This window comes from Hemitrygon akajei, chromosome 3 (assembly GCF_048418815.1).
Source record: "Hemitrygon akajei chromosome 3, sHemAka1.3, whole genome shotgun sequence".
Taxonomy (NCBI): domain Eukaryota; kingdom Metazoa; phylum Chordata; class Chondrichthyes; order Myliobatiformes; family Dasyatidae; genus Hemitrygon; species Hemitrygon akajei.
This window is the reverse complement of record NC_133126.1, coordinates 80,168,900-80,183,952: the sequence shown is the minus strand read 5'-3', so window position 1 is coordinate 80,183,952 and position 15,053 is coordinate 80,168,900. Positions and strand designations below refer to the sequence as shown.

At 38.5% G+C, this 15,053-nt stretch overlaps 1 protein-coding gene across 1 annotated transcript in view; it reads right to left on the bottom strand.

Annotated features, from left to right (window-relative positions):
- Positions 1–15,053, bottom strand: part of dcaf5 (ddb1 and cul4 associated factor 5) — a 65,287-nt gene that overhangs the window by 3,080 nt on the left and 47,154 nt on the right. Inside the window, exons 7-8 of the mRNA XM_073040215.1 lie at positions 1,593–1,659; positions 804–931 (exon numbers count right to left, since the gene is read on the bottom strand). Of these exons, the coding sequence (XP_072896316.1) occupies positions 804–931; positions 1,593–1,659 (195 nt within the window). The remainder of the gene's footprint in view (positions 1–803; positions 932–1,592; positions 1,660–15,053) is intronic.

The window sequence follows — 15,053 nt, the reverse complement described above, 5'->3', positions numbered from 1 at the left end:
GACTAACTGCCTCTGAAAGTGACATTAAACACATGGAGAATCACAGGGTAGCACAACAAGGAAGGAGATTACTTGCTTCAAGTCTGAATCTTCTCTTTCAGAATTAATTACATTTAATCCTATTGCCTTCACTTTCCCAAATCTTTACAATATTTTTCCCCCCTGAATATTTACTTAATTCCCCTCTGAAGGCTGCTATTGCACCTACATTCACCATGTATTTCAACAGTGCATCCCAATGTATGAAAGTTCAAATGCAAAGTTTTACTAGAGCAACTGAAGCTACACAGGAGAATGGATTAATGGAATCATGCAAAGCAGCAGCTTATGTAAAGAACTGTTGAGGAATTAAGATGACATTAAATGGGAATGCCTACTGTGAATTTTGTCCTCTTCTGTTAATTGATCTCTTATGTACAAAACAGACAATTTCACATATATTATGAAAACACAAGTGAAAAATATTTAAGCTCACACTTTACTCAACACAAGACAGTTACTTTGCTAGAATTTCAGCAAATACAAGGTGGAATTAAATTTTAACAAGTGTTGAAACTGAATAAACTAATACATAGCAATAAATCTGGAATTACGAACAACTTTGTGAAAAATAGATTACAAATACATTTATTTACGTTAGGAATATGTAGGACATTGAGGATTTTTCTTTTTTGTTTCTGACAGTAAATTGGGTAATGGATATTTTAAACAAATTATACATTGAGCTTTTACAGTAACTGCATTGTTAACAGGAAAATTGACATTGGAATCAGTGTTGAATTCTTGCAGGTGATATAATGTACCTTGATAATCTTTTCCACTCCTGATGAGCAGATCATGTACGAGTGGGGGTTGAAGCGTACTTGATTTACAATGGATCGATGACCTTTAAGCACCATGAATGCACCGTTTACAATTCTGGCAGGGCCACCTGCAAATAGTTTATAATCAAGCTATGACTACATATCTTGCTTTTAAATTTATCTTAAAAATAATCATTAACAAATATATCTGATACAAATGGCACATTTTTAATCTATGGTACATTAAGTACATTAACTGGATCTACCAATCTCCTTGTGATTTATTGATAACATTCCTGAGGTCCAACACACCTCCAACAACTTTTAAAGGAAATTATGATTGCTCGGTTACTCAGCTCTATCAAATTCACTTTAAGCTTCCTTTGTTCTTCTTCTTGTCCAGTTTCTAAAATAATGCTTATCCTCTGCAAGTGTGGTGTGCTAAATTCCTTGCCATATCTTCAACAAATAATAAACTTCATATGCTTAAATAATTAACGACCAGAAGGAATTCCATGAAACACTCAGATGGATATCCAACACCCCACCCTTCCTACACCTAAACCACAGCTTTCCCTCAACAGCATTGCAGGGATGAAAGCTGGCTGCTTGACTGTGCCACCGGTTATCCTGTCTACTAGGAGCATTGACTAAGACTCAGATGTGAGATCCAGAAGCATGTTTTATTGATTATTAAATTTATTTGGAGTGTGGTCAATGTACATGCATATTGTTTTCTTGGGAGAGAAAACCATCACAAAATTCAGTGCAGGCTGTATGATAACTCACCTGTCTCTAAACTAGAAGGAATATGCCACATGTAAAGATTGAAGTCATCTGAGCCAGAAAGGACAAACTGAAACAAAATGAAAAGCATCCATTATTCCTGTAAGTTTCAACGAGGTTGCATATTTTGTAAAAAGATTATTAATAAAATCTCAGATGTCAATGAGGCATTAAGAGTGAGACAGTTTGGATGGCTGAGTGGTGTTGCAACACCACCCAACATCAGCAAGACCAGGGAGTTGATTGTGGATTTCAGGAAGGTACAGTAGGGAGAACATAACCAGTCCTCGTTGAGGGGTCAGCAATGGAAAGGATGAACAGCTTGACATCCCTGGGTGTCAACATCTCGGGAGGATAAAACATGAAGAAAACTGCCAGTGGTTCTGTTGTAACGTGAACAAATTCACCTGAGAGACAATGAAGCTAGTGGATATAGAAGTGTTTTATTCAACAAAATCAAGCAGCAGGCATCATATCGAGACATTCTTGGAGAAAGTGGCCTCACGACCCAATATTACCTGACATTTTTATGTGCTAAAGATCAAAGGATTTTTAAAGAAAATTATGCAGGACAATTCTATAGTTACAATGTATCTACAATGCTTCCTTTGAATTACATATAATTTTCACACACCATCTTCTTCGCGCTCACATTCTAGATACCCAAAATGAATGTTAATCAGCATTGTCTGGTTTGCAATCAACTCCAGTCCACAGCTCCAAGAAAGCTATCGTTCAGGGCTGCATTTTAAATTCAAACTACAATCCATGTTCATTGTCTGAAGATTGGTTGCCAGTGAAGTTAATATTTATTAAATACCCTAACTCCAGAATACACCCTAACAGCTCTGAGGAGATTTGCTCTGTCACCAAAGACATGTAAATTTCTATAGGTGAGACACTGCGGACCATTCTGACTGGCTGCATCACAGCTTCATATGGAGGCTCCAATACACAGGACTGCAAGAGACTGCAGAGGGTTGTAGACACAACCAGCTCCAATATATGCACAAGGACCCCACCACTGAGGACATCTTTAAGAGGCAGGTGTCTCAGGAAGGTGGCTTCCATCATTCTGCATCTGGGAAATGAAAGATGAAGACCCACACTCCATGATTCATAAACAGCTTCTTCCCCTCTGCCATCAAATTTCTAAACACCCATGAACCCAATTTCATTCTTTTTTGCACTGTTTCAATTTATTTTATAGCTATTTATAGTAATTTTTACGTCTCTGCACTGTACTGCAGCTAAATAATTAGAAATTTCAGGTCATACCAGTCAGCGATAACAAACTTAATCTGTTATTACTTCAATAGAGATAAATGTGTGTTGATGCATACATAGGTTGAAGAAATGTCCATCTTCTGTGCTTCATACTCTATGTACTTTCCAATAAATTTAGCATTAGTAGAGATATTCCTCCTCTGCATTTGGCTCTTTCCAAATTCTTCTGGCTATGATTTGTTTACAAGGAAACCTTGTACAATAGGTGATTGAAACAAATGAGTTTCATATGTCAGAGAACAACAAATTTTAGTCATTCAGCCCTGCAGTATTTCCATTACAGAGAATAAAGCTCATCATAAACTGCAGCAGTTTGCATCAAAGTATTTCCCCTTATAACCAATAGATATATTGAAATACTGCATTGCACTACATACCATGAATTTTATAAAACTATTTTGATCTCACAGAATAATTGTGAAATTATTAGGTTCAAACTTTCTTTACAGAACAAGCCTGCAAGTCAGAAAGGACTGGATGCAATTGCTATTTTTATTTAGCATCACATTATGCAAGTAAAGACTGAAATATCACTAAAAACAGCCTTCTCTAACACATACAAGTACACATAAGAGAAATGAATTAAAGAGGGAGTATGTTTAGTAATCTTAGGGCAAATTTCTGCTTCAGCTTGGAAATATTGCATAGTGATACAGCAATGCCATTCTGATGTTCCATTTGCTACTTTGCAATTTGCAGAATGGGGTTTTGGAAGATCTTCCTTCAGGCCATTCACCATTTTTATAATTTACTGGCTACACAGTGAGGTAATTTGCAGCCTCTTAGACCCACCCCTTGCCCCCATTGATCTCCTTTGTTTCCTCACAAGTGACATGAATTTAAGATTCCACTCCCCCATTAGAAGACCTTTAGTTTGATAGTCCTGTTAATTTTGCCATTTATTCCATAGAGAAGGTAGCTTAAAAAAGTTTATTTAAACTAAAACATGTTTATTATTTTATAACTTCATATCTTCATTTCAATGACCTTTGCCCCTCAAAGGCCATACTTTAAATTTTGCTACATTTTCCCATTTAACATGGTTGTTTATCAGATTTTAGAATTTTTCTCATCTTTCTGTTAACGTATTGTCATTGCCATTACATTCTTGGTCTCCAGCACTGTTTCTTAAAACTCTCCCAATTAGGTTTGCCACTTTTCTTGGCGTCTCTACAAATCTTTTAATCTAATACCAACCTTAATCTCCCTAAATTAGTCATGAATTGATCATTTTCCCATGCAATGATTCTCTCAATGTAATGTACATTTGTTGAGACACAAAAATTTTGTTTGCCATTGTTTCTCCAAATCTTTGAAACTAATATTCCACCCCACTTTAGTAAAAACACTGCTCATGCCTAACTGAGACTTAGCTTTCTGCCTGAACCAACCTGTCACATTGATATCTTTGAGCTTCCTTCACCAGAAATTGCTAATTAACATTCACAAAGTAGGATCCAGTCAATTTTTCTAATGCGGCCTCATTATGAATTACTTTTAGAAACTTTTAGCCAATTTGATTTGAAGATTAAAATCCCCTATGATTATTCAAATATCTTTACCATCTCTTATTTCTTGATTCTCTCTCCATTTATTTCAAAAGGCATTAAACCAGATATTGTTTGGCCCCAGTTATTTATCACTTATAGCAACAATGATGCGACTTCTTGTTGTTTGAATCAAAGGTAACATTTCCCATTCATTATTGTTGTCAGTGTTAACTTCCTCTCCTATTTCAGTTTGTCTTTGCTTTCTAATCACCAAATTTTAAAGAATAAATTAAAGGAGTTTTTATGGGAAAGGAGCTAGTTTAGGACACCAAAATAACATTGGAACTGTGGAATGCCTATGGTACATTTAAGTTTTGTTGACGCAGGGAAGATAGGAATGGAGGAGCGAGGGGATTATTGGCATTAAAGGAAATAAAAAGCAAGGGGTAACTGAACCCATGTTCTCCATTCCTACATGACTTACGGATTTTAAAAAAACGCAGCTAGTAACCATGTTAATTGTGGCATAGTTAAACTAGATTTATAAAATATACTATAATAGCACCATGATAAAATATATTAGTAGTAGAATTTCACCAGAGCTCATTTCCTCATCCAAGCATGGCAAATGTCATGTTTTTCTGTATATTGAATAGAAGTCTCATCCAATGTGCAGAAATAAAGGAAATTATTTTTAAAAATATCTAATACCAGTCAACATAACAATGGAGCATAAAAGAAAAACATTATTCTATCACGGGTTGTTAACAGGCTGCACCATTAATTGCCAAAATGCCTTTAAATTACACTCTGAGAATAATGAAATACTTGATTTGCTAATTAACTGCTACAAGTTCTAACAAATGAAATGCATGTGGTAAGTTTCACCACAATACCTGCAATAATTTGTACTTACATTATACTTTGCACACAAATAAAACATTAAATTGCTTCACAAAAGCATAATCAAAAATGTATGAGTAAGAGAAGTAAATGGTTAAACAAAGCCTAGATCCAATAGGTCCAGCTTGATGAGCGTATTAAAGCAGAGAGGAACCTCAGAGGTAATCCAGAGCAGAATGCCCGAGCTAGATGAAAGAGAAAAATACAGAGGAGGCTAGCTTTACAGAGAGATGAAGAGTCGAGAAAGGTGAGGGGGGTGGCGATGCAGAGCTGAGAATAAGAATGAAATGTTTTTATTTGATCATGTGGGAGCACTGGGACCCCTAAGGAGATGAATGAGGACTTGAGCTAGACATGATGCAGCAGCAAAGTTCTGGAAAAAGCTGACATTTGTGGAGAATAAAGGTCAGAAGGCCAGTGAGAAAAATCACCAAGTTAATTGCTTTTGGAATTGACACATATGGATGTGGTGTTAAGATGGATAGAATGTCAAATTGAGTTCTTAATTTGGAGTCATGAAAGACTGCATTATTCAAGGCTGATATAAATGAGATTCAATGTTGATAACATTATAAAGCTACTAAAGATGTAATCTACTGGTTACATAATCAGTAAGAAATATACATATTAAAATCAGGCATCATCTACATAATCTTATATATAATAGCATATAGATTCATCATTACATTTTCCACTTCACTAAAATATAAACCTAATTATTGTAGAGATAATTACTAATTAATAAGCCACAGAGTTTCTTTGTGATGGGACTAGGAATGCCTCAAAACAGTCAATCAAACCAGTATAAAATTCTTCTTTTACAAATGCTAAGTATAGATTAGTTTAAAATAAACATAATATCGTACTCCACTCTCAGGACTACTTGCTCAGGTAATATTCAGAAATAAATTCAGTTTTTCAAATATACAGTATTTTAATATTGTAAACAACTTCAAAACTGAAAAGCAAATAATGAAAATCAATGCAATTTGCAACAGGGAGCATGACATGAAATATTGCTAAGCTCACTGCATAATAATTGGACTTCACAGCCTGCTAGTCTTGCACTGTTACAACTAGTTCAGAATTCAATATGTATATTCTATGAAATGTTATAAAACTAGTATTTAATACTAACATAGTAGCTTCCACCAACCATTCTCCACCTAGCAATTACCCAGATTTAGTTCACAACCAACCTACATTCAGACTGCCACCATTTAAGAGGACATGTAAGATTCTCTGTACCTAAACCCTAATTTGACACCAAACTCCCCTCCACATGAACCTAAATTTAAAAACTGAGCCTCAATCTGGACAGAGACTGCAGCTCATCCTAACTGGACCAAGATTATCCAAAGTTTTTTTTATAAGGCAATCTGACCAGAAGTGCAGGATGTGACACGGCAACATGGTAGAGTAGTGCTTTACAGTGACAGCTCTACAATCTGGGCTCAATTCCCATTGCTATCTGTGAGGAGCTTGCATGTTTTCCCTGTGACTGTGTCTAATGCCAGACAAGCTGTCTCCAACATATCCCCGATACAAACGATGTATCGTTTTGATGTACGTGTGACAAATGACACTAATCATTATCTTTATTCCAGGTATTAATCAAGGAAACCTTCTGGGAACTGTTTTAAATGAATATTGTTTCATAATGAAGGAGACCAGTACTCCAAAAACAGTCTAATGGTGCCCTCTATAATTGCAGTATAATCTCTACTTCTGCATTTAAGCCCTCTGCAGCTTTCTTCCCTCTTCTCCTGTTCTGACAAAGCATCTTTGACTGCAAGTATTAACTGTTTTGCTTTTTACAGATGCTACCCCACTTCTTCAGTGTCCTGTCTATTCCATTAGATTAGATAAAAAGATGGAAAAGGAATACGAGAGAGAAAAAAGGCAAATCAAGCAAGGTAAGTAAATTCAACACAAGAACGGTTTGCTCACACTTGACAGATTTAAAATTGTGCTTGTAGAGCTTAAGTGCAAGAATATATTTCTTTCCCTCCAGAATTTCACTCCAGTCTGAATACATGTTGGGTAGGAAGCAAACTCAGGAAGATAGAGAATGTTTTAAAAAAAGTGTTCTTTAATATAAGCAGGCAATAAAAATCAAGCATACAAAATGATTCAACTGCTATTTGTCTACTTAAGTCCTTAAACCTTAAAAAAAAGTTTTGAAAACTGAACTATTCTGTATTCCATTCTCTTAAATGAGGCATGAAGAGCAGAATTTGTTTTTTAGAGCAGTGAAAGAAGGTACATTGAAGAAGAAACTAATTTATGAAATTAACTCTGAATTACAACCCATCATCAAATGTTAAATAAATTGTCACCTTTTCTTGGACTGAATTACAACAGACAAATAATTATAAAACACTAAAATTACACACAAGACCTCAGCTCTTTTCATTCTGATCATCAGCTTATCTCACACTTGTTCTGAGCATGGAACAAAACGTCTTCCAGTCAGACCTTTACTTGAACAGTACCAACTTGCAAATTATGGGAAGGAAGCTGGGTGAGGAAATTCCTTCTCAGATTCAGCATAACCAAATGTTCCAGTTGGCTTCTTTCGGAAGTTTTATTATAAGCATTGGCCCAAATCAGGTTTCCAAGTCTTGCCACTCTGGATGAATCTCTGTCATTGATGGTGTCCTCGGCTAAGTTTATGACCTTTTCCTTCTTAAAAATAACTGGCAAACAAGTCCCCAATATTTCCAATTTTAAATTCTCTGACGATATATACATTTCTTCATGGTTTCGTTAATTTTCCAGAGCTACAACACTAGATCAAAATACCCATTCATTTGGACCCCATCAGCAGTTGCATCATCACAATATTAAACCAATACAAAATGGAAGTTACTTTCACAAGATTTCATCTTTGTTTTCTAGAACATATAACATTATATAGGTCTTCAATGACCTTTTTAAAGTACATTTACTATCAAAGTATGTATACCACATACAACCTTGGAGATTCATCTTCTTGAATGCACCCACAAAACAAGGAAACAGTGGAATTCACAAGACACCTCACTCCACAAAGACAGCGATACATCCAATGTGTGAAAAAGAACAAATCAGACAAACAATAATAAAATGCAAACAATCCACAGAACATGAACCCAAAGTAAGTCCACTGACATATAGCCAGCTCAGTGATGCAAACAGGCAAGGAGCCTGGCGGCTGTGGAGTCAAGTTCAGTACTGAGGCGAATGCCGATGGCTGCAAGCTGCAGCTGCAGAGTCAGTTCAGGGTTGATGCGAGTAAAGCTTTTAGGAGTAGTGAGCTGAACACAGTTTAGTCCTCTGCCCTCGGCCTGGCTTGGCGCTTAAATCAGCTAAACATTGGTTCGTTATCTGCTCTTGGGACTGGACTCTGCTGCTTCAGTCCAGCCATAAGGTTCAGCTTGACCCAAATTTGCTCCAGTAATGGCTGCCACGGTTGCACCCTCTTTCCCGATGGTCCAGTTCACCAAATATTTCAGGATACCACAAAAACACCAGGTCATAGAAACATAGAAAACCTACAGCACAATACAGGCCCCTTGGCCCACAATGCTGTGCCAAACATGTACTTACTTTAGAAATTAACCTACTCTAAAATCAACCTAACCCTTCCCTCCCACACATCCCTTCATTTTTCTATCTTTTGTATCTAGCTTTTATGTCAAAACTTTAATACAGACCCAAAAGATGCAAAGAACTTTGCACGCATTTGATTCCTATCTCATTTCCAACACAGCTTTGCTTTCAATATTGATTCGAAGAGCAAGGACTTTGGAATGAAAAAGCATGCTTTCAACTTTACTATAGTGTTTACTTAGAATGGAAAACCAAGGGAACAGACAGCATTTAAACAGGAGTTTGATTGCGGATATACTCAGAGTTGGAGGCTGCTTAAGCTTATTCTCATCAATATCATTTCCACATTCAAGTGTATTCAGGCTGAAGTTTTGACAACTGGCCAAATGAGATTCAACATTCTGGATAGTCAAAAGTAAAGAGAACGTTATCTAATTAACACCATTTGTATTTTATCAAGCTGAACAGTACTGCAATATAGCAAAAACAGACCTGCTGAGCATTTCCACCACTTCGTCATTTCAAATTCACATCTTTTTGCAGAATAATGTTTCTATTTCAGACTATTGTTTAATAGCAAGTTAAAGGATAAACCTTAAATTTTTGATCTTGCTTAGTATTATCAAATAGTCAAAACATGAGAAAACATTTAAAAAAACTCATGTGCTAGAAATTCTTTTGAATAACACTATTTCTTAATGTGCTGCAGAAAATAATTACTTTTTAAAATACAAAAGAATCCTGGTACAAATTAGGATTTTCACTTTGGGTTGTCAGTGTGTTTGACATGCGTAAACAGAGAGGATGCTGGGCAGGTGTAACAAACTCACATGCTATGCATGCTTGTTCTGATGCCATTTTGTGCAAAATCCTACACTTCATAGGAGGCCAGTAAATAATGGAAATGCCACGATTAAGTTCAAACCCCCCAATATAGACAGAAAATTTTAATACAATGGAAAATAAATGTAATTAAAGTTAATTACTTTCAGTAACAATTGACATAATTTCCTCAGGCAGTCGGGCATGGAAATTAATGTCAGCATTTCCAGCAACACCTACATCCCAAGGATGGATAAAAAGAAAAGTGAAACAGCCCATGAGGTGGAAACTGACAGCATCACTTCACTCCAGGACTATCCTGATAGCATTCTGAAAGCTCTTGATAGTCAGATAAATTTAGAAACAATGAAAAAAATCATTTAAATAATTACATTTAAAAATAATTATAGCAAACATATTCAAATTTAAATTTAAAGCATTATGAATACCAACTAGAATAATGTTATAAAATCCTACTTATATTCATTTAAGTTTTTAACAATGTCTGTTAGCTTCATTCAAATAAACAGGACTGCATTGGACACATCAACTATAGATGGTGTAAAGCTGAGGAGCCAGTTAAGAAATTCATTTGGCATTTGTTTCAACCCGTACTTGAACGTCCCTAAACTCAAGGGCAAAACAAGAGGTCAGATGTACTTTTATTTGTTGAAATGCTGAGCAGCTAGGTAGGAATGCGCAACAAATCCAGCCTAAAGTAGTGAGAATTACCTCCGAGTCATGGGGAAATATGAGGTCCAATGCATTAAAAAGAAAGCAGTGCTGTTTCGGTTTCCTTACCTCGGAAAGGATGTATTACTAGAGAGGGATTCACCACTCCGCGGATGGTGGGAGTGACACTCTAGAAGTTAAGGCACTTGATTTGTAATGGAAGATTAGCCTTGTTTGCCACATGTGCATCATACAGTGAATGCATCTTTCATGTGAGAATTAAGCCTATTAGGATTGCCATGCTTTCGATGCCAACACAACATGCCCAAAACTGATTAACCCCAACTTGCAAGTCCTTGAAATGTGGAGTGAAACCGGAACACCCACAGGAAGCTCACTCTGTTACAGACAGCACATACAAGTCAAGTCAACTTTTATTGTCATTTTGACCATAACTGCTGGTACAGTGCATAGTAAAAATGAGACAACGTTTTTCAGGACCATGGTGTTACATGACACAGTACAAAAAACTAGACTGAACTACGTAATTAAAAAACACAGAGAAAGCTACACTAGACTACAGACCTACCCAGGACTGCATAAAGTGCACAAAACAGTGCAGGCATTACAATAAATAATAAACAGGACAGTAGGGCAAGGTGTCAGTCCAGGCTTTGGGTATTGAGGAGTCTGATAGCTTGGGGGAAGAAATTGTTACATTGTCTGGTATGAGAGCCCGAATGCTTCGGAGCCTTTTCCCAGATGGCAGGAGGGAGAGAGATTGTATGAGGGGGACATGGGGTCCTTCATAATCCTTTGCGGATGCAGCGTGTAGTGTAAATGTCCGTGATGGCAGGAAGAGAGACCCCGATACGAACAGCAGCCAGCACTGTAAAGCATTACATTAACCACTACACTACAGTGCCACCCTTTATTCACCAGAGTTCAGAAGAATGAGAAGGGATTCTCAGGGCTAAAGCCATTGAATGTAATGCAGATGCGTCTCCAGGCTGAGGTACTTAGAAGTAGTCACAGTCATAGTTTACATGGCAAGAGATTTAAGACCTGAATAAAGAGAAATGAGAGCAATAAATGTGCAGAATGTGCTACACAGGGGCTGCAGAGGCTAAGTCACCATATAATTTTGATGTAGATGTAATATCTATCAAAGATTATAATGAGAGCATGGGTATAGATAACTAACATCATATTTAATATCACAGCAGTCTTAAAGGGCTGAATAGTCTTCCTGCTCCTAGTTTCCACATTTCTTTGAATCTGACTCTGGTGAATAAACAGATCTGATGTGTGGGTTAAAGAGCATGTAAAGCAGTCTACGTTCCCATCAGTCTTATACAGAGAATTTGATCAAGGGAGTTAATGTTGTAACATAATCCTAGCTTACAAAATAAATTCTTGTTCAACACAAATCTAGTAAGTTGTAAGGTATCAGAATCCTCGAGCCACAAGCAGTTGCACAGATAGAACATTATGGAAAGTAATTTTGAAGCAAGGCGTATCTTTAAATTTTCATTTTGATAAGCAAACATTTGTTACTTTTACTACTCAGGAATTTAAAATCCAAATCAAGACCATGACAAACATAATATTTGCAAGGTTGTCTGTTAAACTACAAATACTTTGCTTTTGAATAATCTAGTTTCAAGACATGATTGCAATTGTGGGCTAATGTTAAGTCTTCTACTCAAATATTACGCTCATGTGACTAGTGTTATGCCTCAGATATCAGTGTTTGGACTCATGTCTTTAATTATTTATATAACTAGTTTTGATGTGAATGCACGAGACTTGATCAGCAAGCTCCCAGATGACACAAAATTAGGATGTGTTGTTGATAGCGAAGAAGGTTATCGTAGATTACAGGGGGATCTCGATGAGTTAAGGAAGTGGGCTAAGGAGCAGCAAATGGATTGCAATATAGGCAAGTTTGAGGTGATACTGTTCAGAAAGTCCAACCAACATAGCACTTACACTAAGAACGATAGGGCACATAGAGTCTAATGCAACAGGGAGATCTAGGAGTACAAGTGCATAGTTCATCGAAAGCAGTGTTACAGGTGGTTTAGCACGCTGACCATCAGAGCACTGTGTAAAGATTGCAGTAAAGATTTACAAGGATGTTGCCAGGACTGGAGGGCCTGAGTGGTAGGGAGAGGTTGGCCAGGCTTGATCATCATTCCTTCAAACACATCAGAACGAGGGGCAACCTTATAGAAATGTTTAATATTTTGAGAGACATAGCTATTGTGGATGGTAACAGTTTTTCTTTAGGGTAGGGAAGTCCAAAACTTAGGGTGCATGAGGAAATATTTTATAAAGGGACTGTGTGGTGGGAGGGCAACTTTTTCCATGCATTGGGAGTTAAGAATATGGAACAAGCTGCTAAGAGGAAATGGTTGAAACAGGTATGGTAGTATCGTTTAAGCAGCACTTGGACAGGTATGTTCAGGGATGGAGCTCAGAGAGATGTGGGCTGAGCACACGTAATTGGGACTAGCTGGGTGAGGACTATGGTTGACATGGACTCACCGATCAGTGCTCTAATGTTTCATGACTCTAAGTGATGCAGTGAATCAGAGTTAAGCACTGATTCTGGATGCTTTCAAAAGAAGCTTTCAGCAAGAACTGGCAGAGGCAAGGTAAGTAGGTAAGTTCATTCCTTATTTCTTACTTAAATCTTGAGAGAATAGTGGGTATGTCAGCAGAGCCAGTGTTCTGTTCTGAGTGTCAGATGTGAAATTTCCAGGAGACTCCCAGCCTCCCCGATGGCTACATCTGCGCCAGGTGCATCAAGAAATAGCTCCTTAGAGACCGTGCTAGGGAACCAGAGCTGCAGCTCAATGACTTTCGGCTTGTTAGGGAAAGGGAGGCAGTGACAGACAGGAGTTACAGGGAGGTAGTCACCCCAAGGCCATAGGTGACAGATAGATGGGTGACTGTCAGGAGAGGGAAGGAAGAACATCAGATCGTGGAGAGCACCCCTGTGGCCGTCTCTCTCAACACTAAGCACTCCATTTTGAGTACTCTTGGAGTGGTGGGGGGGGGGGGGGGGTGGAAGGGACAACCTACCTGGGGGAAGCAACAGCAGCCCTGGCTCTGGTACTGAGTCTGATCCTGTGGCTCAGAAGGGTACGGAATTGTAGAGGATGGCAGCAGTGATAGGGGACTCTATAGTCCGGGGGACAGATAGGCGATTCTAAAGGAAACACAAATGGTAGTTTGCCTCACAGGTGCCAGGGTCTGTGATGTTTCTGAACAAGTCCACAATATCCTGAAAAGGGAGGGTGAGCAGCCAGAAGTCGTGGTACATATTGGTACCAAAGTCATAGGTAGAAAAAGGGAGGAGCTTCTGAAAAAATACAGGCAGTTAAGAAGGAAGCCGAGAAACAGGACCTCAAAGGTAGTAATCTTGCGATTACTGCCTGTGCCACATGACAATGAGGAAAGGAATAGAATGAGGTGGCAGATAAACGCATGGCTGAAGAATTGGAGCAGGGGGCAGGGATTCAAATTTCTGAATAATTCGGACCTCTTCTGGGGCAGGTATGACCTGTACAAGAAGGGACAGGTTGCACTTGAATCCAAAGGGGACCAATATTCTTGTAGGCAGGTTTACTAGAACTGTTGGGAGTGGTTTAAACTAATATGGCAGGGGATGGGAACCAATATGATAGAGCTGAAGGTAAGCCAGCAGATTTACTAGTAGATGATGGATGTAACATGAATGTAATGAAGGACAAGCTAATGATTGGGTACGAATGTAGACAGAGCAATGAGTTAAATTGTACCACAGAGGCAAAATTCAAAAGGGCATAGAATGCAGGACTGAAGGTGCTGTATTTAAATACTTGTAGTATTCAGAATAAGGTGGATGACCTCCAGACGCAGTCAGGGAAACCATAGACAGTCCGTTTTGGCAGCAACATCTCTACTCCATCACGCTAAGCATCAGCATCTCCCCCCCAGGACTGACTGCTCATCCTGACGCTGTTCACACTGCTGACACACAACTGTATTGCTAGATCCTGCTTTAATGACAAACAATGTGAAAAAGTTCACTGATAACACAACAGTAGCATCATCATTAAAATGATGAGCTGGCATACAGTGAGGAGATAGAGTGGCTTGAGTCATAATGTGGACAAGACTAAAGAGATGATTGTGGACTTCAGGAAGGTACAGGCTGACCACTCCCTACTGCACATCACAGATAATCTCACCTGATCCCTCAACACCACCTCATTTAGCCAAGAAAGCACAGCAATATACTCAAGATGGCAGCGCAACGCAGCTTGCAGCGGCCACTCCGGAGCTGATATGTTATTTGTTTTATTTGTTAAACAGGGTACCGTGCGCAATCCTAATCTGATGAAAAACAGACGTGGGAGCACGGAGGAACATCTGGAAATCTCCAGGAAGGCCTTCTTCGTTGCTGCTGCTGCTGTGAGGTCCGGGTCTCTGCTGGGAAGAACAGGCCCCCAGTCCTCGGGGTCGCGTTGCCGGTGGCAGTTGGCGGGGACGTCTTAATACGCTCAGCAGAGGATGGTGCTCGGAGAAGCTGTGCCGGAGGGGATGGTTGGAGGCTCGGAGGTTCAATGGACTCGGAGTCTGCTGCAGTCGGAGCGCTTTCACTGTGTGCTGTGTCTGTGAGGCTGGGTCCGACGGACCTTTCATT